At 40.4% G+C, this 26,861-nt stretch overlaps 1 protein-coding gene across 7 annotated transcripts in view; it reads left to right on the top strand.

The window, feature by feature from the left end:
- BRSK2 (BR serine/threonine kinase 2) overlaps nt 1–26,861 on the top strand; it is a 585,161-nt gene that overhangs the window by 445,406 nt on the left and 112,894 nt on the right. For all 7 annotated transcript variants that reach the window (XM_070765086.1, XM_070765110.1, XM_070765119.1 and 4 more), the window contains exons 6-10: nt 4,189–4,222; nt 7,536–7,604; nt 15,289–15,435; nt 24,359–24,390; nt 25,920–26,084. In XM_070765086.1, coding sequence (XP_070621187.1) covers nt 4,189–4,222; nt 7,536–7,604; nt 15,289–15,435; nt 24,359–24,390; nt 25,920–26,084 — 447 coding nt within the window. The remainder of the gene's footprint in view (nt 1–4,188; nt 4,223–7,535; nt 7,605–15,288; nt 15,436–24,358; nt 24,391–25,919; nt 26,085–26,861) is intronic.

Raw genomic sequence — 26,861 nt, 5'->3', positions numbered from 1 at the left:
GCGTGTCAACAGCCCTGCCTGTGCTGCTCGAGGAGGTGGCCGGGCTGGCGGTGGAGTTCCCCGGACTTATCGTCCTGGGGGACTTCAATCTGCCGTCGCTCGGCGGTTCCTCTGGACTGGCACAGGAGTTCATGGCCACCATGACAGCCATGGACCTGACTCAAGTAGTTCAGGGTCCGACTCACGAGGGTGGGCACGCACCCGATATGATATTCCTCTCTGAGCAACTGAGTAATGATCTGAGATTAAGGGGCTTAGAAGTGCTGCCTTTGTCGTGGTCAGATCATTTCCTACTGCGGCTTAACTTCCTGGCTCCAATCCTTCCCCGCAGGGAGGCGGAACCAATTAGGAGGTTCCGCCCCAGACGCCTGATGGATCCAGAAGGCTTCCAGATGGCGCTTGGGGTTATTCCAGATACACTTGTCCACAGTTCGGCAGAGTCTCTTGCTGAGGCCTGGAACAAGGCTGCAGGGGAGGCTCTTGACCGGATTGCGCCGTTGCGACCTCTCCGCGGCACTAGACCCCGTAGAGCTCCATGGTTCAACGAGGAGCTCCGGGTGTTGAAGCGCCAGAAGAGACGTCTGGAGAAGCGATGGAGGAAGAGTAAGTCCGAATCCGATCGAACACTTGTAAGAGCTCATATTAAGACTTACAAAGTGGCGCTCAAGGCGGCAAGATGCGCGTACCATGCCGCCTTGATTGCATCAGCGGAATCCCGCCCGGCCGCTCTGTTTAGGGTAACCCGCTCCCTTCTTAATCAGAGGGGAGTTGGGGAGCCCTTGCAGAGTAGTGCCGAGGATTTTAACACGTTTTTCGCTGATAAAATCGCCCGGATCCGAGCAGACCTCGACTCCAATTGTGAAACAGAGTCGACTGACAATGAGTCAGTCGAGGTGACTGGGGCTAAACGTCTTTGTCCATCTGTCTGGGAGGAGTTTGACTTGGTGACACCTGATGAAGTGGACAAGGCCATTGGAGCTGTGAGTTCCGCCACCTGTTTACTGGATCCGTGTCCCTCTTGGCTGGTTTCGGCCAGTCGAGGGGTGACACGGAGCTGGGTCCAGGAGATTGTCAACGCCTCCTTGGGGAGGGGGTCCTTTCCACCACTTTATAAGGAGGCGGTTGTGCGCCCCCTCCTCAAGAAGCCTTCCCTGGACCCAGCCGTGCTTAATAACTACCGTCCAGTCTCCAACCTTCCCTTCATGGGGAAGGTTGTCGAGAAGGTGGTGGCACTTCAACTCCAGCGGTCCTTGGATGAAGCCGATTATCTAGGTCCTCAGCAGTCTGGATTCAGGCCCGGCTACAGCACGGAAACTGCTTTGGTCGCGTTGATGGATGATCTCTGGCGGGCCCGGGACAGGGGCTTGTCCTCTGTCCTGGTGCTCCTTGACCTCTCAGCGGCTTTCGATACCATCGACCATGGTATCCTTCTGCGCCGGCTGGAGGGGTTGGGAGTGGGAGGCACTGTTCTTCAGTGGTTCTCCTCCTACCTCTCCGGTCGGTCGCAGTCGGTGTTAGTGGGGGGTCAGAGGTCGACGAAGCAGTGGAAGTGATGTGCCGGTGCCTGGAGGCTGTTGGGGCCTGGATGGGTGTCAACAAACTCAAACTCAACCCAGACAAGACGGAGTGGCTGTGGGTCTTGCCTCCCAAGGACAATTCTATCTGTCCGTCCATTACCCTGGGGGGGGAATTATTGACCCCCTCAGAGAGGGTCCGCAACTTGGGCGTCCTCCTCGATCCACAGCTCACATTAGAAAAACACCTTTCAGCTGTGGCGAGGGGGGCGTTTGCCCAGGTTCGCCTGGTGCGCCAGTTGCGGCCCTATTTGGACCGGGAGTCATTGCTCACAGTCACTCATGCCCTCATCACCTCGAGGCTCGACTACTGTAACGCTCTCTACATGGGGCTACCTTTGAAAAGTGTTCGGAAACTTCAGATCGTGCAGAATGCAGCTGCGAGAGCAATTATGGGCTTCTCCAAGTATGCCCATATCACTCCAACACTCCGCAGTCTGCATTGGCTGCCGATCAGTTTCCGGTCACAATTCAAAGTGTTGGTTATGACCTATAAAGCCCTTCATGGCACCGGACCAGAATATCTTCGGGACCGCCTCCTGCCGCACGAATCCCAGCGACCGGTTAGGTCCCACAGAGTTGGCCTTCTCCGGGTCCCGTCGACTAAACAATGTCGTCTGGCGGGACCCAGGGGAAGAGCCTTCTCTGTGGGGGCCCCGACCCTCTGGAACCAGCTCCCCCCTGAGATTAGGATTGCCCCCACCCTCCCTGCCTTTCGTAAACTCCTTAAGACCCACCTTTGCCGTCAAGCATGGGGGAACTAAAACACCTCCCCCTTGCCCATGTTGTTTTGTTGATTGACTGACTGTGTGCCTGTTTTTTATATATACTGTTTTTTTATGAGATTATTAATTTCAATTGGAATCTGGATGGGTGGGCATTGGATTTGGTATTGTGTACTGTACTGTTTTTTATTATTGTTGTGAGCCGCCCCGAGTTTGCGGAGAGGGGCGGCATATAAATCCAATAAACCTAACCTAACCTAACCTAAATGGCCCATTTCCCAACTTGAAGTAGTCAGTAAATGGAACATTTCCAGGCTCTAGTCTAGAGGACCTCGGGGGGGGGGGGGCATTTTTGCACTCCCAGGCTCCTAGAAAGGCCCTAAAGTCTGGGGAGAGTGAAAAACGGGTGTGTGCCTGGGGGTAGTCACACACACATCCGCAGGAGGGGTGCATGGAATTATGGGTATGGGCACGCATGTGTGCCTCCCAGCATTCCTCCCTTTGGGCATATGAACTTAAAAAGGTTCACCTTCACTGCTATAGGGTCTTGGCCTAAGGAATTTTCAATTGCTTTTCCTTCAAAAGTAAGAGCTCAGATAAGGGTTTTTTTTTAATGCACTTCTTGTAGGCTTGATTTTTATATATATTTAATGAAATCCAAGGTCACAAAAACTTTTTAAAAGAACTGACATTCAGCAGCACAAATCACAGAGTCATGTTATATACAGTCTTCAACTTACAACTATTTAGTGACCATTCAAAGGTATAACAGCCCTGGAAAAAATGACTTATAACAGGTTCTCACACTTACAATCATCACAGCCTCCTCAGAGTCACTTGATCAAAATTTGGGCACTTAGCAATTTAGCAACTTGCCTGTATTTATGGCACAGAGTCATGTGATCACCATTTGTGATTTTCCCAATCAGCTTCCAACAAGCAAAGTCAATGGGCGAAGTGAGATTTGCTTAATGGTTGCATGATTCACTTAACAATTGCAGTGTTTTGCTTAACAACCATAGCATATAAAGACATAAAATTGGGCATGAATTCCATTACTTAACAATTGCCTTGATTAGCAATGAAAGTTTTGGTCACAATTTGAGGACTACCTGTATGATGCCTCTGAAATTCCCATCTGTTCTTATAGTGAACAAAACAGCACCCTAAAAATTTACCGCTGGTTACAGAAAAGGTTCCCTCTCAGTTTACTATATTTTGAACAGAGGAAGTTATTTGAATGATTGATGGCCATCCATTCAACTGCTGCTAGTTAATATTAATGGATTTTGGCAATCATATTTACCAGTCAAGCCTGGACCAATTATATTACTACAAATGAAATAAACATATAATAATATACAACAAGATAGATGTATAAATTGAAAACCCCGGGGGGGGGATTGTTTTTTGGGCAGTTTCCTAAATAAATACGTGACATGTCAGTACAGCTCACTATTCTATCAACTGTTCCTTAATACTCATATCCAGATATAATTTACAAATTGATTACTCGTCGCTTTATGACATGTAAGATGGCATGTCAGGTAAATATGTTTTTATCAGCCTATATTAAAGAGCATTCTTGACTCCTATGCAAGGAAGCTGTCTTGCAGAAGAGTGCTGGGATATGATGGAAATTACACTCGTTACACAAGTGATTACGCCATGCAGCTTATGACCTTGCCGCCAGTAGAGAACATCAGAATATCTGAACCAAAAATAGGGGCCTGAACCATGAGTTTAATTTTCCACTAATGACTGATGCCATCTCTGAAACTTTATTGGATGTGGGTTTTGCAGATAAAGCACATATCAGTACAAACAAAAATAGGATATATATTTTTTTAAAAAAAATATTATTTACTGGACCCTGTTTTATTTTTCAGATCGCCGCATTACGCCTGCCCAGAAGTAATCCGGGTAAGTTAGTGTGGGGTTAAGAAATCAATTATGGACTCGGGTTAATCTTTTCCTATGGATCTCTGGTGCTTTTAACCATTTTAGATAAATCCCACTCAATCTAGAAACTTATAACTGAGAATGATTTGCTTCAAGGTTGATTTCCTACACAGTGCTTGCTGTCCTCGAGATTTCACAAGGCTAAATCTTAACTTGATGCATCAGAGTTGTGATTTAGAGCTACAAGAAGATTGCTATATGAGTCTTGCTCACTCCATTCTTGAAGGATTTATATGGGGTCCTGTCTGCTTGATAGGTATTCCATACACCGGCCCCTTTCCATTTCCATTTTTAAAACATTCTCTTGATGCTTGCCATACCAGTTACATTTCGCTTCCAACAGATTGAAAAAAGACACTCTATCAAAACCCTTCTAATCCTCCTTTCCCTTCCTCGGCTGCATTCTACAATGCCCGGTTCATTCTTTCACATGGGAGATATATACCATACTTCTCACCTTGATTTACATTCTTCTTTATGATTTATGTGTATCACACATATGAGGGATGCGCCTGCCCAGTGTGTGTGTGTGTGTGTCTTTGGTTTTGTTTCTTGTTTTTTTTTTTTTTGCAGGAAACTCACTCTCCAGCACGCATGCACTTGGGTGTGTTCCCACCTGTTTCCTCCATTTTTTTCTTGACTGCTGCAGCAGGACCTGGGTTCTTCTCTTCATCAAATGCTTTAATGAAAAGCACTTCTTACTTGTTTGCTTCATCTGTATAAGATTTAATCTACTGCACAGAGCTTTCTCAGAAGGAGATTTTTCTGGGTGCTTGACATTCCTGCTCTCTTCCCATTTGATTATGCTGTAGGGCAGGGGTGTCAAACTTGCAGCTTCACATTGTCATCATGTGATGTATCGTGACTTTTCCTCCTTCGCTAAAACAGGGATGGGACTGGCCAGCATATGACACAACTGGCCCACAGGCTGCAAGTTTGACACCCTTGCTGTAAGGCATATGACAAGGAATGTCCCCTTCAGGAAGCGTTTAGTGTGGCCACAAATTGCCACAAATGAACAGGCCTTCCCTTATTCTTTTTGTTTAAGAGAGGGATATGTTGATAAAAATTACAGTTAACCCCAGATATTTTCCAAGCAAACCAGAAAAAAATTATTCCTATGAAAGAATAATTATGAAAGTCTTATGAAAGAAGGTATTTGTCGCAGCTGTGTTAGCATTGACGTATATTGTTCCGGGTTCTAGGACAATAATTTTGAACCTACATTCCACATATCATTTATTATTGCCTTCCACCCAAACAGCTTGCAACTTGAATTCTCTTTACGTCAAAGCTATTGGCAGAAAAATTGAAGGATGTTTCTTCTAAGTATTTTTATTGATTTATCAATCAAAGTAGAAAGGAATCCTACGGCTCTTCACTTGCAGGACCTCTCTTTGTATTGACCACTAAGGCAGAATGATACCATTTATTTGGCTTCGTATGTGAATCCATCAAACCTGAAGCTTTTTTTTCCTCAAATAAGCTTTCATCCAAGAATCTTCATCCATGAATGAGCCTCTAAATTTGAAAGGCATCTAATGATTATCTTTTTTTTGTTGGTGGTGAACTTCCCAGACCTGACTAAAGGCTTCTGGCTCTGCACCCCAACTATTTATGATATCAGTTATCACTGACAGAATGTGTGTGAGGAGAGGAGGGGTGTTGATTCAAAGATATTTTATATGAAGTACCACATCAGTTATCTAGAATCCATAGTGGTACAAGAATTTGAATCTGCGTCAGAACCAGGCCATCTAGATTATTCAAGCAATGCAGACAAGCATAACATCAAACAGTATGAAGCCAGGCTTATAGTCTGCTACAGAACTTAATAGTAGCCTTATTAAGTTCAAGGTCAATTTCCCACTGATAGTCAGGCAGATGCTCATAAGCAGGAGGTGGAGATTGTTTTCCTGTCATTGTTCTCCTATAATTGGAATTCAAAGGACCATTTGTCCCTAATATTGTGTTTTGGGCTAGTAAGTAACAGATCCTGGTAGACCTGTTCTTGGTAATCTTTGGTAATCTTTTAAAGCTCGCCCAATTAAAACCATCTCTTTTTAAAGCTGCCTACCTTTTATCTTTTGGAGTAGAAAATATGTGGATATATGACATCCAGGGCAATCCATCAGGCAAAAAAAAAATATTGTGATGCATTAGTTCACCAATAGTCACCAAGTGTACGAATAAACTCTTCATTATTGAATGGCAACAGCAATCATAGGATCCTGTTCAATCCATCTCCTAGTGTAAATAAGCATAAGCAAGGCCACCCTTTGTAGAGAGGTGTTTTGTATCTTCCAGCAAAACTGGGATTCTTTTTTTCTTCATTCTTTACCATTTTCTTTAAAAAATCTGGTATCAAAAAGAACCTATCAATATCACTTCCGATGTTCACTAAATAGATATTGGCAACTTCTCCACTGTCTTAACAACTAGCCAAAATTATGCTTTCCAAGCAGATAAATGCCAGTTTGATCAAATCCATAACTTCATTTGCAGCCTTCCTAGTAAATAACTTTTTGCTTGACCCTATCAGGGCTATCACACAATCTCATCATTTTTAAAATGTTAAATAGACATCCCAAAGAGTAGAAGTCTTCTTGGACAAAGCAGAGGAGTCATTCATTCCACAGGGACTGGGTCCCTGCCCTTCCCCACTGAGGAAATAATCAGTTATTCACTTATAGGATGCACAGAGGCAACAAAAAGAAGATTAAGCTGCATGCTTCAAATTGTAGTTCTTTTAATTGTCATCTGTGCATTCATACTACAATCCCACCTTCTCCACTACAGGTGCCTCAGTTTTAGGTAGCCTGAATGTCCCCTGGACTGCTGCATCTCCTCTAGGGAAAGTGAGGGAACAGGTAGGAATTTTACCCAAGAGTACACATACTAGAGAATGATCTTCCTGCTGACAAGTCCTCCACTCTGTGTAGGCATATCACCCAAATGTATGAATGTACAAATAAGAGTTTGAAGAACCACCAATACAGGTAAGCAGTCCATTTTCACCTGGGCTCCGTATGCTTGTTCATTAAAAGAGAGGGATAGAAAGGTTTGGTGGGTAAGCACTGTTGGTAGAATTAATTTGTCTAGTGTTATATCTCGGTGTAATATACCCTATATTTATTTGATATAAAGCTAAATATTTTCTATTTGAAAACTGTAAAGTATAAGGCCCATACTTTGGGGAGAAAATAGTTTTTCATACAATGTAGGTTCATCTGATAATATTTCCCTAATATTCTTTGGTTACCATATTGCACAGGGAGAAAAATATGATGGGAGAAAAGCAGATGTATGGAGCTGTGGAGTCATTTTGTTTGCATTGTTAGTGGTGAGTTACGATCCTCATTATCTTTTATCTTTTTCCCCCCTCGTATTTTTACATTTCAACTTCGGCTTCACCTATATTATTGCTATGTCCTGTTTACTCAAGAATGAAATTTACCTATAAGATTCCCATCATCGAAATGCATGACAAATTATTCTCCTGTTTCCCTAAATTGCTGATACTCCTATCATTAGCAGAGGAGGTTTTTATTAGAATTCAGACTTTTTATTGTGCTAAAATAGAGAGGAGATTATAATTAAAAGACGATCAACAGAGTTCTGTAATTCATCCACCATTTATGAATATAATTCAATTATTATTTATATCCTATAGTTTCATTTTCTTCTTTAAGTTGTGCATCAGTATCAGTGAGATAGATCTGATTTAAAGTAACACTGTGCATCTGTGCATCTAAATAACAAGTCCCACACAACATTTAAAATTTTAATTGATTTATATGTCAAAAACCAAAACAGGCATATTGAAGGGGGGGGGGAACCTTTCTAGCTAACAAAAAATATAGACCAACGCTTATAGAGAAAGATATCAAAGTTACCAATATTGCTAAAAAATAAATATGTGATAACAGTGCCAAGGTCGTCTTAACGGGCAAAGCAGTGTACTGGGGTTCCTACCACAACTACTCACAGGAATAAATATGTAAAAGGACGCTAAAATTACACATATTTATTTTATTGGCGCTTCTGACAAAACACAATAATACTCAGTAATCAACAAATTACTATACAGTATATAAATACTGCTGTATTTATATGATTCAGGGTGCATTGAAGGGTTAACATCATTCTGACCAGTTCTAGAAAACCGATAGCTGAAATTTTGAGTAGTTCGAAGAACAAGTAGCAGAAATTTTGAGTAGCTTGGAGACCGGTAAATATCACCTCTGACTGGCCCTGCCCACATCTATTCTCTGCTTCCTGAGTCCCAGCTGAACAGGAGAAAATGGGGATTTTGAAGTAACCTTTTCCTGGAGTCGGGAGGAAATGGGAATTTTGCAGTTTCCTTCCCCTGGCGTGGGGTGGGAATGGAGATTTCCCTGGCCTTACCTACCAAGCCATGCCCACCAAGCCACGCCCACGGAACGGGTAGTAAAAAAAATTGAAACCCAAATTTTGGGAAAGATGTACAGCTTAGTATGGGACCCCTATTATTGTGGGGCCCACAGGCAAGTGCCCATCAGGCCCATGTGTTAAGACAATCCTGAGCCATGCTTCTGGAGATATTTGATGAATTGCCAGCTAACAGCAAAAGTATATTCTCATCCTCTGAACTGGTGTGATAATGGAATTAAGAAAGGCATGTGCCACACCATAAGAAAGGACAGCTGAGAAGTCCATAAGAGATGGTTTCTATTTTTCCCCCCAGTGTTGAGAGACAGGGATGTTACTGAATCTCCTTTCTAGCATTGAAGATGGCAAAACATTGACTGACAAAAGTGAAACCTCTCCTGTGGATTGGACAAGGAATCTTGGCTAAATTTATTTATTCATTCATTCATTCATTCATTCATTCATTCATTCATTCAATTTTTATGCCGCCCTTCTCCTTAGACTCAGGGCGGCTTACACCATGTTAGCAATAGCACTTTTTAACAGAGTCGGCATATTGCCCCCACAATCCGGGTCCTCATTTTACCCACCTCCGAAGGATGGAAGGCTGAGTCAACCTTGAGCCGGTGATGAGATTTTAACCGCTGACCTTCAGATCTACAGTCAGCTTCAGTGGCCTGCAGTACAGCACTCTACCTGCTGCACCACCACTTTGCAAGGAAGGAGAATCTCATGAAAAAGTCTGCTCCACATAGAAACAGAGTTTTGCTTAATTTGTGACAGATACCCGTGTCAGGGAAGGACACTGTTTGTTTCAACTCAGAGGATGGTCCCTCATAGGCAAATGAAATCAGGTGGTGGCGTGATAGCATGTCACGTTTGAAATCTATGATGATGATGATGATACCTTCCACAATGAGCATATAAATCAGAAAAGCCAAAGTATGGCCAAAACAAAAAATAATGGAATCCAATATTTGAAATGGCAAAGCTTCATTTCAATTTTTACAGAAATAAGGCCAGATTGGAGTCCCAGCAGGGTTGCTGATATGTGCTGGGATGCTTGCATCAAGTTCTCAGAAAATTAGATTGAGCTATTTCTATGGACGTTTAAGTTATGACAATAAATATGTACCCTGTGTAGCAGGTGGCTAATGGCATTGGCTCTCAGTTATTTTTTTTTATTGTGGCTGGAATGTGGCTGTTGCCATTAGAATTAATGAGATGCAAAATTGCATTTATGAGTCCTAATGGTGACCTTCCTTTGCTTTTGATTCCAGGATGCTGACATTGGAAATATATGCCCAAATATTTAAAAAGTTTGTTTTTAATAATGATAATGATGATAATAAATAATAATAATAATAACAACAATAACAACAATAACAACAATAATAATAACAATAATAATAATAACAACAATGATAATAATTTATTAGATTTGTATGCTGACCCTCTCCGAGGACTTGGAGTGACTCACAACAAGCAATACATATACAAATCCAATATTAAAAAACTATTTTTAAAAATCCTTATAAAAAACAATACAGTCCAGACAAACCATACCTAAATTAGAACCGCTAGGGGTATGTCAATTTCCCCATGCCTGGCAACATAGGTGGGTTTTCAGGAGTTTGCGAAAGGCAAGAAGGGTGGGGGCAGTCCTAATCTCCCGGGGGAGTTGATTCCAGAGGGCTGGGGCTGCCACAGAAAAGGCTCTTCCCCTGGGTCCCACCAGATGACATTGTTTTGTCGACAGGACTCGGAGAAGGCCAACTCTGTGGGACCTAATCGGTCACTGGGATTTATGCTGCAGAAAGCGGTCCCGGGGGTATTCTGGTCCGATGCCATGTAGGGCTTTATAGGTCATAACCAACACTTTGAATTGTGACTGGAAACTGGTCGGCAGCTAGTACAGGCCGTGGAGTATTGATGAGACATGGGCATATCTAGGAAAGTCTATGATTGCTCTCGTGGCCGTATTCTGCACGATCTGAAGTTTCTGAACACTTTTCAAAGATAGCCCCATGTACAGAGTGTTGCAGTAGTCGAATAGTGCTAAGGTAATTGATTTTCCAAGAATGGCAGTGAATAACAGGCCTTTTTAGAAAAGGTGATTAACTCTGTAATAGTTGACCACTGTAGCTAGTTTGATTAAGGCGCCAGGCTAGAAAGCAGAGACCATGAGTTCTAGTCCCTACTAGATGCGACAAAGCTAGCTGGGTTGTTCTGCTTTTGGCCTACCAGATCGGAACACTTTTTATATGGTTAAAGATGCTTTGTACAGACAGGAGCAGACCTTTCAGTTCATGTTGGCATAGGCCCCGCTCAAATTGGCCAAGAGATAACGAACAGCCAGCAGAGCCAATTAGCACACTCTTCCTTTAGTTAAGGTCCGTAAATCGCTCACATACCCTCACAGGTCTCCAGGTTTCTTTTCTTTTCTCATTCATTGGCATCTCTGCATGACTCTTAAAGGAGCCACAGCAGTTTCTCAGCACGGCAGTTCTGGAACTCTGGATCTGAGTCCTCCATCATGACGAACATTGGAACTCCACACCTCTTTACCCAGAAACCCGCCCTTATATACAGATTGGGTGTGGTCAGCTGTTTCCAGAGCTATAACTGACTAGATTTCCTTTCATAGACTCATTTTCTGAACTTTTTCCCCATAAAGATATTCCTGTCTGCTTCTTGACCTTCTGACAAGGGCATCTAATAGGGGCTCCTGGTCTCCCATGTCCCCCTCTTCCTCTGACTCAGACATTACCATCCTTGGGGTTTCTACAGTCACTGGAGGTTCCTCTGGTTCCAACTCTCCCTCAATCTCACTCTCTGATTCAGCTGGCAAGAATGCTGGCCTAGGATACTAAGACAGGCCCAGCTCATCCTCTTCAGAATCTGTCACTAACTCGCCCGGTCGTGGGCCACTCACAACATGGGTGATCTCGAGTCAATTATTTTCTCTCAGAGTGAGAAAGTAGGCAATGAAAACTGCAGGTCAGACTAAAAAAGAAGAAGAAGCTTTTTCTTAGCTACAATAAAGGACAAAGAGTAGGAGACTTCAGTTTAGCTCTGCTAGTACCTGTCCCATTCTTAATATAAAAGGACAATCTTTTTTTGCAAGGTAAATTGAGTTGGAACAGAAAGTGATGCCAAAATGCAATCTTGCCCCACTGCTGTTTGGATGTGGATTATGGATGAAAGTGGAGCACTACAGAATTGGGTTTGTATTTTGTTATGATCGGCACCAAAGGTAGCCATCAATGGAAGATTCAGTTCTTCTCCCTAGAGTTTGGCTCTAGGGATCGGATCAAAGACACTGGTATTTATAAATTTTTTAAACGTAATGTAAAAAAAAATCCTTCAGAGGTGGCTGATGCATTTTTCTATTTGATGGTGAAGGATAAGGTACTGCTGGAGTGCTTGACTGGCCTTCCCTGAAACTGGCTTCTTTCTTTATCAGGGAGTTGTTTTGAATGATTGTACATCTAATCTGTGACTTTTTGAAGAAAAACGCCTAGTGTACGGTTGGCTTACAACATTCAACAGGCCAATGGGGGAAATAGGGATCAAGACTTTCCTATTTTCTTTCTTTTTTTCATTTTACATTTTTAAACTTTTTTTTTTTTGCATTAGGGCCATTCTAATGCATGTACAAGGGTGTCATGACTGGGATCCACATGAAGACTCTCATTTGAGATTCTCTTTGAGACCAGGCCACAAGGCATGATCACTAAGCATAAGAGGTTGCGAGCCTCTTGAAGCCACTTTAGGTGTGCTGTTCAGTTGCAAATGGAAAGGCTGAAATCTCTGTCTGCCTCATTCAATCAGACTTCTAAAAGGGGCGTACATAAGTGTACTAGAGTGCCTTCCGATCTCTGTGCTATTGTCTCTCCTATATCCCATATATCTTCTCTTCTATCCCTATATCTTTCTTCTTTTCTCTCATTGATTATTTTATCCTATACTCTCTCTTCTATTCTTTCTCTAATTCTATTTCCCCAAAAGTGTCCTCTATTACCTTCATTGTGTATTATTGTGTATTGAACAAAATAAATAAATATCCAGAATATCTCCGGGACCGCCTTCTGCCGCACAAATCCCAGCGACCGGTTAGGTCCCACAGAGTTGGCCTTCTCTGTGTCCCGTCGACAAAACAATGTCATCTGGCGGGATCTAGGGGAAGAGCCTTCTCTGTGGTGGCCCCGACCCTCTGAAATCAACTCCCCCTGGAGATTAGGACTGTCCCCACCCACCTTGCCTTTCACAAACTCCTCAAAACCCACCTTTGCTGTCAGGCATGGGGAAATTGATTCCCCTGGGCTGTTTCCACTTTATGTATGGTCTGCATGAGATGTGTGATTGTTTTTATGTTAAGGTTTTTAAACTGTTTTTTAAATATTGCATTTTGTACTGTTTTTTTTCTTGTTGTGAGCCGCTCCGAGTCCTTGGGCAGGGGCGGCATACAAATCTAAATAATAATAATAATAATAATAATAATAATAATAATAATAATAATAATAATAATAAAGTTGGTTATTGCAGCTTGTCTCAGTAAAATATAGTTCTAGTTTTCTTGTAGAGCTGGTTCCATGATCTGGGTTTACCTCATAGGGCTGACACACATCTCGATAGATGAACAGCATCAATAAATGTGCAGTCCTCTGACCCCCAAACCAGCTGTAAAATGTTTTAGTGACTTAGATAAAGAAAGGTGAAGTTGAGGTTACAAGTTAATCTACAGTTCCCAGTTTTATTTTACTCAAGTCATCCAAATGAGACACACCTTGCTTCTGTATCTCTGCATGCCAGATTGAGAGCCGAACTGAATCAAGTGTTTTAATGAAGCTGTGTTTGAATTAATGGATAATAAGGGTAGTTTTAGCTCTTCCAATTATCTCAAAATTTTGATTTATTCATCATTTGGTAATCATTTAAATAAGCCTTTTAACTAGTTTTCTTTGTAAGCAGTGCCAATCAGAGATTCTAATAAGGGTTCAAAAGTGCAGTCTTTATTATCACTACTCAATATTTTGGGATCATATACAGCAGTGTTTCCCAACCTTGGCAACTTGGAGATATCTGGACTTCAACTCCCAGAATTCCCCAGCCAGCAAATGCTGGCTGGGGAATTCTGGGAGTTGAAGTCCAGATATCTCCAAGTTGTCAAGGTTGGGAAACACTGATATACAGCACTGAGGGAAGAATTGTTTACCTCATTACAAGAAAGCAGTTTGGCTTTGGACCTGTAATTCAATTTAGTTATCAGTGACCTAAGCTCAGTACATTATTTTTTAAAGGTTTTGGTGAAGTTGAAAAGCATTTAGGAGATGGTTGGTTATACTTTAGTAAAATTCTGCCTGTCTCTTGCAAGCCACAGAAGCAGAGATAGCCCTACTCATTTTTGTTCATCATATCAATATAGAATTTTGACGCAACAAATATGACTGCAAAATTATGCATAAATTACTGGAAATATAACTGCATAAAATTGTTGATTTATGTTTTTTCTAGCTATTATATAATTTCAATCAGACAAATCAGTAAAATAAGACCTGTTAACAATTCTCCCAAAGCAAGAACAAATAAACTTTTTTTAAAAAATGCAAGCACTCATAATCTTATCCAAGGAATTATAACCTTAGCATTGAATTGTTTTGTTTTTCCTCCCAGAATATTAACATAGAAATAAACATTGATTGGGTATCATTTTTGATACTAAAATAGATTTCTGAGGAAATTCATATTCTAATCAGTGGCTTTTGTTTTTAATTTTGGCTTAATTGGATATTAATGATATTAATGCATAGATGAATTAATAGGGCAATGTTCCAGTCAAATTCTCCTGTATTTTAGCCCTGTAAACTGATAGAAAGTTTTGCAACCACTTATATTTACATATGAACATTTTTGCCATGTAAGGAGCATGCATATATTGTGGCACTGGAATGATTTTGCACTCTAAGAGCCTATGAGTCTCATGATTTACCATTCAAAGCATTTGAGTGTATCTCATTGAATCCCGCACTCCCAACTGGAAGGAACAGAATGTAAATAAATAATATTTAAACTAATGTAGCAATAAAGGTTATGTGAACTGTCTTATTTATTTTTATTTCTGGAATCCATTCGCTTTATGAATTCCTTCATTTTAATTATGCACAAGTGTAATTGTAATAAAGTCCACTCCAATCAATATTTTCATTTCTATGAAAATTCAGAGAGCTCTAATTATCAACAGTGGACATCACAATCCTTATAGTCAATCTTTTGTAACATCAACAATTTTTAAAATTACTTTGTCCCTGTCATTTGCTCTATAATCAGAGTAGCTTTTCTCCTTTGTGTAATGTAAATTTGCACAATAACGTGCTACAATATATATCCATTGCTAAAAAAAAGTTTGCCTAGGAGAGTCGAGGTACTAGGACTACAGCTACAATGGATAATTTGCATGAAAATAATTCTGCTATGTTGTGTCTCGCTATCAAATTGTTCTCTATTCCAGTCTTAGTTTGTGAGACAGGCTCCCACCATTCTGCTTCTACCTTCTTCATTCTGTAATTGATTTTGCTCAGTCATATTATTTCCCTTCTTTTCTCATGCTGCTCCAGGGTGCTCTGCCATTCGATGATGATAACTTGAGGCAGCTGTTGGAGAAAGTGAAACGTGGCGTGTTCCATATGCCACATTTCATCCCCCCAGATTGTCAGAATCTCTTACGAGGGATGATTGAAGTGGATGCCTCGAAACGGTTGACAGTAAGGAAACAAGTCATTGCTATCTCATGCTTTTTGCTTTCAAAACCATCCAGTAACTCAGCAAGCCTTCTGAAATGGGGTCCTTGCAGTTGTTTTGGATTGTAATTCTCAAGACCTCCAGTGATCAGATAAATGCGTTTTCATTTTAGGTTGTTTAAATGAGATGTATAAAGGAATACAAATTTTTACTTCTTTTTTTAATTTAATTTTTTTATTTAAAACAAAACAGACATATAAAAACACACAAACATAAAAGAAAAATACACATATCCGGGATGATTTACATCCCGATTTTCGTCAGAAGCACATATGGAGTTGTATATGTTTTTACATCAAATTGAAAACATTTTAGTCTATGTTCACTGTAAATACTGTACATTTTTATGTAAGAGAAAATAAAGAAGAAAAGAAACATTTTAGAGAAGAACTTGAGAATGGAAAAAAACAGACTTCAAAAAATCGAGAAAAGCTAGTTTCCAATTGACTTCTTTACTTTACAAAATGTTTACTTCTAATGGACATGGAAACAAAACTTGGAATAGGCATGTAATCCTAGTTTAAATTGTAGGAGCCAGAAGATATCTCATAAAATTTGCAGTGAGGAATAGAACTGATTCATATCCTACATCTTTGTAGTTTGAGGGTGCTGCCTTGGAAAACCTCATTTGCAATAACTCAGTTCCTAGGTCCATGATGGCAAACCCATGGCAGTGTGCCACAGGTGGCACGCAGAGCCATATCGGCCAGCACAGAAGCCATTGCCCTAGCTCAGCTCCAGTGTGCATGTGTGTGCTGGCCAGCTGATTCAGCTCACGTGAAGGCTCTGGGAGGGTGGTTTTATTATTTATTATTTATTAATTAGATTTTTATGCTGCCCCTCTCCGGAGACTCGGAGTGGCTCACAACAGCAAAACAGTACAAATCCAATAATTAAAACAATTTAAAACCCTTAATATAAAAAGCAATCATACATCTCATATAAACTATACATAAAGCAGAAACAGTCCAGGGGAATGAATTTCCCCATGCCTGATGACAGAGGTGGGTTTTAAGGAGTTTGCGAAAGGCAAGGAGGGTGGGGGCAATTCTAATCTCCGGGGAGAGTTGATTCCAGAGGGTCAGGGCCGCCACAGAGAAGGCTCTTCCCCTGGATCCCACCAGACAACATTGTTTCGTCGACGGGATCCGGAGAAAGCCAACTCTGTGGGACCTGACCGGTCGCTGGGTTCATGCGGCAAAAAGCGGTCTTAGAGATATTGACCTCTGGAGGGCCTCCAGGGAGTGAGAGGGGCCGTTTTCACCCTCCCCTGGCTCCAGGGAAGCCTCTGGAGCCTGGGGAAGGTGAAAAACAAGCCTACAGAGCTAACTGGAAGTTTATTTCGCAACTCAATTTATGGATTAACACCCCACACATCCAAAAATATTAACTTGAAATTTGCAAATTATTCAAATTAGTAAAACTGGATCAATCAACTTTTAGCTGAGAATAATCCATGAATTTTATATAAGCTGCTTTGACCTTAGTGGAGGAAAATAACAGGATACAACTACATTATAAGCAATCAGAAGAAAATGTTTTTCTTAAAGCATATGAACTGGAGGTGAAATGCAGCAGGTTCTGACAGGTTCTGGAGAACTGGTAGTGGAAATTTTGAGTAGTTTGGAGAACTGCCATACACCGCATCTGGCTGGCCCCAGAGTAGGGTGGTAATGGAGATTTTGCAATATCTTTCCCCTGCCACATTCACCAAGCCACACCATGCTCACCAAGCCATGCCCACAGAACTGGTAGTAAAAAAACAAATGTATTTCAACACTGATATGAACTGATAAGATATTAGATTAGCAAAGTGATTCCTTTCGCTCTTCAGATATTACTGAATTATGTCAGCCTTACCAGATAGGTCAGATACGGAGCGCAACCAGATAAGCAAATTTTACATCATTATAAAGCTATATTAATAAAATCTTGCAAATCAAGTACAATTCTCTTGTTGTTTCCTTTTAGCCCAGAAACTTATTGTCTCTTATTGGACTGTTCCCCAAGCTGTATTTCTTCATCCCTTTTCTCCAGGTCTTTTCCACATAACATCGGGGCGGGGTTTCCTACCAGTGTGCTAGGGCGTGCTGTTCCGGTAGTGGCCCACTTCACTGGTCTGTCGGGTGGTGCCATCTTTTTTTTAATGGCCCTTTTTTTGCTTCCTGCGCATGCGCAGAACCAAAATCTCATGAGGAGATGCTCACGTGCTACCTCCTGAATTACCAAGATGCACACGAAGTGCACTGGTTTGCCAGTAATAGCAACTCATCCCTGATTGCATTGTACAACTTCCAGCAATCCCAACCAAGATGGCCAACTCTAATTCTGAAAGATCCGAACGCTCACAGTTTTCTCATCCCTGTATCAGATATTGGTTTTCCAGGAAATGAAACAGGAAAGTCATGCAAACTTCAAAACTGAGCTGTCTGAGCTATCCAATTAACCTTGAGAGGAATAAATTTTATCCCAACAGGCTCACACTTGTTTGGCGTTAAACCAAATCAATAAATCGACTAAATAAATTTAAACAAATTAAATGTCACTCTATATCATCCAAATAATTTACCTAAGGATGAACTATCCCTTCTAGTGTTCGTGATCAAGATACATTCCTAGAGATGTCTTAACAAAATTGAACTCTTTTAGGTACTTCATAGATAGATCAGTTTTCAAATCCCACTTTGGAGTTACAGGGAAAGCTAAAAATATGACCGCAAAAGTTCCCAAGATATCCCTTCTTATGTGTAGCTGCCATTAAGAGTTGAGATAATTGACAGAGGAATAAGATGTTTCAATCAATCAAGCTGTGCAAATTCAGACAAAAATTGATCTGTCCTGTTTATAATTTTTCATAATTAGGGCACATCCAACTATCAAGTTGCAAGTAAAAGGTGCCAATTGTTTCTGGAAGTCAAGAATGGACAGCATAGTCCTCTACTTGTCCCCAATGCATACTCTGTATTATCCTGTTCCAAATTGAAAGCAGCATTTTCCAGTTTGTGCTGGTTCAAACTTTGCCATCTACTTTGTTTGCTTTGCTTTCTTGTCTTCTAAGCAGACCCATAGATTCTAACTATTATCAAACAACTTCAGCAGAGTTTTCCATCTTTTCCTCAATAAGATCTACTATAGCTTCTGTTACAAGTCTTTTATACACTCATAATGATCATAAAACTTTCTGTGCAAAACATTCCCAGTTCAAAGCTTCAGAGGAATAGGTATATGCTTGCTTGTGTATGTATGTATCAGTAATGGGCCCCACCCGGTATTAATATCATCAGCGATCCAATAGGACTTTTTGGTGGGTTCTGGAGGCCGGCGGGACATGTGAGGTTTTGCTTCTGCGCATGCACCCGTAGTAAAATTTTGCAAGAGGATGCTCGCACAGGTGAGATTTTGGCAATTTATGCCCATTTTTGTACTTTAGGCGTATGTGCAGAAGTGAAATCTCACATGGGGCGCACACACACATTTCGGGGCCACGCACACCCATGCCGGCCTCAGAATCCCTGTAACTGGTAGGAAAAAGTAAGTGGAGCCCTTCACTGGTATGTATGCATATACAGTATATACTGCTCAAAAGAATAAAGGGAACACTTAAACAGCAAAATATAACTCCAAGTAAATCAAATGTCTGTGAAATCAAACTGTCCACTTAGGAAATAACACTGATTGACAATCAATTTCATTTTGTTGTCAGCACTTTCAACTTTGTACAGAACAAAGTATTCAATGAGAATATTTCATTCATTCAGATCTAGGATTTGAGTGTTCCCTTTATTTTTTTGAGCAGTGTATGTTTTGAATATATGATTTTTCTTTCTCTGAATTACTTACTTTGTCATTTGGCTTTCAAAACATGATTGCTGTTATAATAATTATTATTATTTCAAAGGTGTACCATTGCATCATTTTTCCAACCATAAAAGGTCATTTAGGCTATTTAGGAGTGGGTAAGAAACCCTTCCATCTCAAACACCTGGAAAAATGATGAAACAGTACATTGGTTGACATTTGAAAAAGCACCGTAAAATGAGTAGCTCAGGGAAAGAAAAATAGCCATTTAAAAAGTACCACTTGGCAGATTTAAAACCGGTAAAGTTCTGCACTGCAGGGAAATTCTATAACTACCGTGCTACTAAGAAAGAACTGTAACATAAATGGTTAAAAAAAACCACATATTGAGCTAAAACTGGAAAAATACCCCAAAAAGGGTGAGGGTGATTGTTGTGTCTGAATATATCTGTATCTTAATACTTTAACTTTGTATATTAAATTTAATTAATGTTACGTGTATAAGGTATATGTATATATATGCACATACTTTCAAAAATATTTATGTCCAGTAAGACTTGGACACAGAAAGAAAAGCAATTAGCCGTTGTTTTCCTGGCATGGAAAGTTGGAAAGGTACAACAGCAGGGAATTGCACAGTGAGGTCTGCAATAGCCAGCAGTTTGGACTGAACATCTGGCAACATCCTAGCCTGGCCAGAATTTTCTTAAAACAGCTCAAATATTAAGCTGGCCTCAGCACAGCCTAGGTGAAGTTTAAGGATGTGAACCAGATACGTCTTAAATTTGAGCCAAGCAGTCAGGTTTATAAATAATCACAAAAATCCTAAAAGTACAGTAATACCTCGTCTTACGAACCTAATTGGTTCCAGGGGGAGGTTCGTAAGATGAAAAGTTCGTAAGACGAAACATTGTTTCCCATAGGAAACAATGTAAAGTCAATTAATTCGTGCAACGAAACCCCCCCCCCCACACACAAAACAACGCCGCCGCCCGGCTGTCACCTTTTGAAACAGCCGGGGGGCTTCCCAGCGTCCTCCTGAACCCAAACACCAAACCCGAACTTCCGGGTTCGGCATTTGGGAGGCCGCCGAGAAGCCCCCCGGCTGTTTTAAAAGGTGACAGCCAAGCGGTGGGGCTTCCCAGCGGCCTCCCGAACGCCGAACCCGGAAGTTCGGCAAAAGTTCAGGTTCAGGAGGCCGCTGGGAAGCCCCACCACCCGGCTGTCACCTTTTAAAACAGCCGGGGGGGGCTTCTCGGCTGCCTCCCGAACGCCGAACCTGGAAGTTCGGGTTTGGCATTTGGGTTCAGGAGGATGCTGAGAAGCCCCCCGGCTGTTTCAAAAAGCGACAGCCGGGCGGCGGGGCTTCTCGGCGCCGGAGGGTTCGTAAGAAGGAAAAAGTTCGTAAAAAGAGGCAAAAAATTTCTGAACCCCAGGTTCATATCTCGGGTTGTTCGTAAGACGAGGGGTTCGTATCATGAGGTACCACTGTATTTTTAAAGGAGACGTTCTCACCTATGTTTTAACTCGGTTGCTTTTCCTTCAGATTTTTTTTCCTTTTATACATTGAACATTTATAAAATATAGTTCAGAATTTTTCATAGTGGTTATTATAGAGTACAGATTAAACCACTGATTCTGTTGTACCTTTCTGAGCCTCCTGGCCACAGTCTCAAAACAGTCTTCTTCTTTTTTTTTTTTGTTCTATTCCCTCACATTTTCATGCAGATTATTTTGACTTGCCAGTACTCATTAGTTGGAAATGAGGTGGAAAATAATGAGAGCAAAACAGCTGCCATAGTTCTTGCAGGCCAATTTAGTGGGTCTCTGATCTCATACACTCTGCTAATAGGATTTAAACATTGTTCCAATTGTCTGTCTACCCCTAAGTCATACGTACTACCAAGCCATCTGCACAACGCATACTGGCTCATACGATCTTATAAACTTACACTGTCATATGGGATCCATTGACTATTCAGCAGAGAGTCTGTTTCCTTTATTAAAATTACAGCCATGTGGATTTTGTCTGATAAATCAGAACAAGTGCTATGTACGAACGTATTTAAGAGTAGTGGAAAGTTTGCCTGTATAACCCTAGGATATGAACCTCTTTGGAGAGTTCTCATGCATGAATGGACTTTGCTGTTCTACCTGGCCAGTAAAAGCAGTAAAAAAAATAAGATTGGTTGAGTAAAGATAGAGATTAGACTGCCTTCCAAAAGACAGCCAGAGTAATGTAGTATTACGCATGGGAACTTCAATACTTCACTCTTGAGAGAGGTCGTGGAGATTTTAGGGGCATCTCAGCCCAGTAGTGGGTTCTGAATCCCGTCGTTACCAGTTTGCATGTGCACTTGTGTGCGTGTGTGATGCTTCTGCGCATGCCAAACTGGGAGCAACCCACCGCTGTCTCAGCTGCATGTTCTCCAGATGATGTGGATCATGGGTGTCAAAACCACAACATCATGTTGCCATTATGTGACATTTGGTGATGTTTTTCCCATTCGCAAAACTGGGGTTGGGTGTGGTTTGTGCATGATCCATCCAGCCCACAGGCCACCAGTTTGACAATCCTGATTTATATTATTATTATTATTATTATTATTATTATTATTATTATTATTATTATTATTACTATTAATTAGATTTGTATGCCGCCCCTCTCCGAAGACTCGGGGTGGCTCACAACAGTAATAGAAACAATATAACAGTGAAACAAATCTAATATTAAAATAAAACATATCTAAAACCCCAGCAATTTAAAACCATACAACATTATTACCGTATATACTCGAGTATAAGCCGACCCGAGTATAAGCCGAGGCACCAATTTTTGCCACAAAAACTGGGAAAACGTATTGACCCGAGTATAAGCCGAGGTTAGAAAATGCAGTGGCTACTGGTAACTTATAAAAATGGAAAACAATAAAATTACATTAATTGAGACATGTTTTAGAATATTTATTTTAAAGAAAACCAGTAAACTAGCTCTGTAAATTTAAAAGAGGGTAAACAAATTAACAATATTAACAATAAATTAAAAAGTAAAAAAAGTAGCTCGATCAGGAACAAAGCTAAAACCTAAGAGTTAAAATCCTTCAAAACTGGATTCCTTCTCATCATTAATTGGATTTACATTATTGTTCTGTTTTTATATATGCTGTGAGCCACCCTGAGTCCTTGGAGAGGGATTGCATACAAATCCAATTAAATAAATAAACAAACAAACAAACAAATAAATAAATAAGTGTATCCAAAGAAGAGCTTCAGCATTAGCTGCTGTGAGGTTATCAGCATAGAAAACCAAATAGATAGATAGATAGATAGATAGATAGATAGATAGATAGATAGATAGATAGATATAGATAGATAGATATAGATAGAAAGATAGATAGGCAGACAGACAGACAGACAGACAGAAAAATAGATAGATAGATAGATAGATAGATAGATAGATAGATAGATAGATAGATAGATAGATAGATAGAAATAGATACAGATAGATAGATAGATAGATAGATAGATAGAAAGAAAGAAAAATAGATAGAAAAATAGATAGATAGTAGAAAAATAGATAGATAGAAATAGATACAGATAGATAGATAGATAGAAAAATAGTTAGATAGAAAAATAGATAGAAAGATAGACAGATAGAAAAAGAATTCCTGTCTAGCTCTGCCTCATAACACATTATTAGATCCTATCCAAGCAAGGACAGCAACTACCACAAAATACCAATGCAGAGAGAGCAAGGAATAGTTACTCACCATTGCTTTTTTCCCCTCTCGGTTGGAGCAAATGGCTGCCTCTGCTTGAGCTAGGGAGAGGAACTACGGCGTGCGAGAGGGGACAAAAGCTGGTGCCTCCTCGCTCTGGCTCAAGCAATGGCGCCCTCGTGTGGTGACTTTGTCAATGACCCGAATATAAGCCGAGGCTGTGTTTTTCAGCCCATTTTTTGGGGCTGAAAAACTCGGCTTATACTCGAGTATATACGGTATCTATTCTAATCCAACCTAATTCCAGGCACTGTTATGGGAGGGATATTATTTTGGTCAGTTTGGTGAGTAAACAGATGGGTTTTATTGCTTTGATTTCTTTCAAACTCATCTATGGTTTTCAGTACTAACCAGAGAGTCTCAGATCACTTGGCTGAGATGGAATTTTAAGGTTTGTTCTATGGTCAATGGCAGGGGTATCAAATTCAATTTCATTGAGGGCTGCATCATGGCTGTGGTTGACTTCGGAATGGCTGTGTGGCCAACTGGGTGGGCGTGGCTAGTTTGACACCACTCCCCAAATTGCTGGCATGCACTAGGTGTTTATTGGGTCAAAGCCATGTTGGCTTGATGTTTCCTCTTCATATTGAGTAGATCGGGCCAAACCCACGCTGGCACCATGTTTCCTCTTCACATTGGGCAGAAGATAACATTCCCTGTCAACCTGAATAATTTGCAATAGATTTTTATGTTTATAACTCCCAATTGCCTTATATTAGCAATGTGTCTTGCAAACTCCTCTGTTCTTTCCATTGGATTTCTAAGAGGAGAAAACGTTTTTTAGAAGGACACGGGAAGATTTGGATTTATTTGCTGAGCATTTATTCAGAGATCTCAGGTTCTTTAATTTGCCTAAGCCAGTGGTGAATCTCAGGAAATTAGCAAAGTACAATAGTACCCCTAGATACGAGCATAATTCGTTCCATAAGGGAGCTTGTATCTCGAGGCAACTCGTATCTGGAACAAGTTGTTTTTCCCCTCCGAGATAACCAAAAGCAAGGATTCCTTGCGCCACCTAGTGGACGCTCGGCTCGTATTCCGAATTTCAGCTCGGGAATAGAACAGAAATGTCTCTCCCCTCGTGGCTCGTATCTTAAAATACTCACATGTAGAGCAGCTCGTATCTAGAGGTATTACTGTATTACATTCAGTATTGAATGACACTGCTACATTCCTATCATAAGAATATAAATATACTGGTAATTTTGTGCAGAGATACGATATTGTATTTTAAGAAAAATATTAGAGTATTAATTAGCATTTGTTGTTATTTTGTTATAGTCATTCCATTTTTTCTGTTGACTTCTAGCTAGAACACATTCAGAAGCATATATGGTATATGTAAGTAACTTTTTATTAATATTTTAAATATGAACTTAAAGACAGTAATTTCTTGAAATTATGCCTTAAATATAGAAGAGCTAGAATTTCCTCCCCCCCTAAAAATAAAGATTAACATTTAATAATAGTATTTCTGTTTCATTATGTATATTATTTTTAATAGTTGTGATATCATTCAGGGAATAAAACTGTTCAAAAGCATTGCCCTATCTGATATCTCTAGATATATTCTTATCTCTAGGTATGTTCAGTCTATCTTAATTTTCCTGAAAACCTTGTGTTATAACTAATATTGCTCAAAGGATAATACACCATTATTCCATCCTATAATAGAAATATCTTTCTGCAAACAATTTAGATCAGTCTTTTTGTAGGGTTCTATTAACATTAGATATGGCAACCAATAGAAACTAATTAAAATAGCTTTGTTGTCTTGGAAAGGTTTTTAATTTTTTAAAAAAATGGAATAAACTATTTGATATACTATTCACATTAAAATATTGTTTCAATATATCTGATGTAAGCTTCTAAACAATAAAATCAGCGGCATCAAATTTATTATTAAGAGAATTTGTAGTATTTTGAATGGAGGCTTTGAAATTAATATCTAATCAGTAACCAGAACTGTGCATGAGAGATCGATAGATCAAAATTTCCTTAGGTATTCAAAGGAGAATTTTAATTTCAAATCAGCCTCCATGTGTATTTCCAGTCAGTACTTGCTTTAGTCATTTCCTCTCTCTTGTTCATGATCAAGTTGGTGATCATTACAAAAAGGAGGAAAAAATGGAAGTGTTGTTGTGCTTCTAATTAATAATCACAGGAGCTGTTTGGAAATTTAAAACTTCCAACTTTGAAATAGTTCTTGTGCACTTTCTAGTAGCATGAAAACGATTCTTTCGTTTGTCCTTTTTATAGTAACCCCTGATACTGCAATGGCTAGATAACCATGTAGTGTTACCAAACGATGATGGCAATGGAAAATAATGCAAATAATCTCTTCTGAATACCAACTGCGGTTTTTAAAATCTCTCTGAAAGGGGATAAAAAAGACACCTTGTGTCTTCCAAAGGAACAAAACAGCCTCCTCTCCTCCATTTGACTCTGCACTTCGGTTAATTGTACCAGCCAGGATATTTAATTTACTAATTGTGAACTCCTTTGATATATTGTACATTGAAGTCACTATTTAAAATCCTAGAATTTGAATCTAAATCTCTCTTGAAGTTAGAGGCAAAACTGCTTGAGTTCCCTCTTTGGGAGAATATTTTCCTTTTGTACACCAGTATAATTATTTTCTTTCTTTACTTATTTCTTTCTTTCTCTCTCTTTCTCTCTCTCTTTCTCTCTCTCTCCCCCCCTCCCCCCTACCTTTCTTTCCCACCCTCTCTCCTCCTCCATTCCTCCCTCTCTCATTCCCTCTCTCCCTCCTTTCTACTCTCTCCCGCTCTCTGCCTTCCTCTCTCCCCCTCCCTCCTCGCTCTCTCTCTCTCTCTCTCCTTCCCACTCTCTCCCTTTCTCATCTAAAGAGGGGGTAAGAATGAGCCAGAACCAGAACAACCAATTCCTCGAAAGGTTCAGATTCGCTCCCTCCCTTCCTTGGAAGATATCGATCCTGATGTTCTAGATAGCATGCACTCTTTAGGTTGCTTCCGGGACAGAAACAAACTTTTACAGGACCTGCTATCAGAAGAGTAAGTACTCTATGTATCATTGGTTGAATGTATAAGAAGTGTCACATATGTGTTAAAGGAAATGAAACAATGTAAGCAACAATTATACTTCCATATTAAAGAGGGGAAACAACATTTTTTAGGCAGGTGGCATCAGAACCCTCCTTCATAAAAAATAATTAAAGAGAAAAAGGATATATAAAAACATAAGAAAATGAAGCGAACCATCTATTTACAAAATATTCCATTTCATATAGTGGCTGCTATGCCAAATGCGGCTGCTATGCCAAATGTGGATAAATGAGCAGAGGTTATCACTGCAGGAAGTAGTAAAGTGGTATTTAAGTTAGGTTATCTGTGACTGAGGAATATATCACCAACATCATTTGACATTAATAACCCAGCCTCCAAAAATATAAACAAACTGTTCTTAAAACTTTCTGAATAGGTAGCTAGCACATTTGAAGGTAGTGATTTTCATAGTGTACACTGTACCCTGTACAACATATTGTAACAATGTTTTGGTATTCAAAAACTTTGGGATTCTTCCAGGGGTGGGCTACTGCCCGGATGGGGGGGGGGGTAGTGAAAATGGAGCTCTGTCCCAGAGCACTCAATTTGCATTGAAAGATGTTGAAAGAAAATGCAGGGTGTCCTGCATAAGCTATGCCCACAGTATGGTAGTAAAATTTTTGGTAGCCCTTCACTGGATTCTCCCTCCCCCCTCTTTCTCTCTCTCTCTCCCCCCCCCCTCCCTCTCCCTCTCTCTCCCGCTCCCCCATTCTACTTTTTTTTCTA

The sequence above is a fragment of the Erythrolamprus reginae genome, chromosome 1, assembly GCF_031021105.1.
Source record: "Erythrolamprus reginae isolate rEryReg1 chromosome 1, rEryReg1.hap1, whole genome shotgun sequence".
NCBI lineage: Eukaryota > Metazoa > Chordata > Lepidosauria > Squamata > Dipsadidae > Erythrolamprus > Erythrolamprus reginae.
The sequence above is the reverse complement of the archived record's forward strand: the minus strand, read 5'-3'. Positions and strand labels throughout refer to the sequence as shown.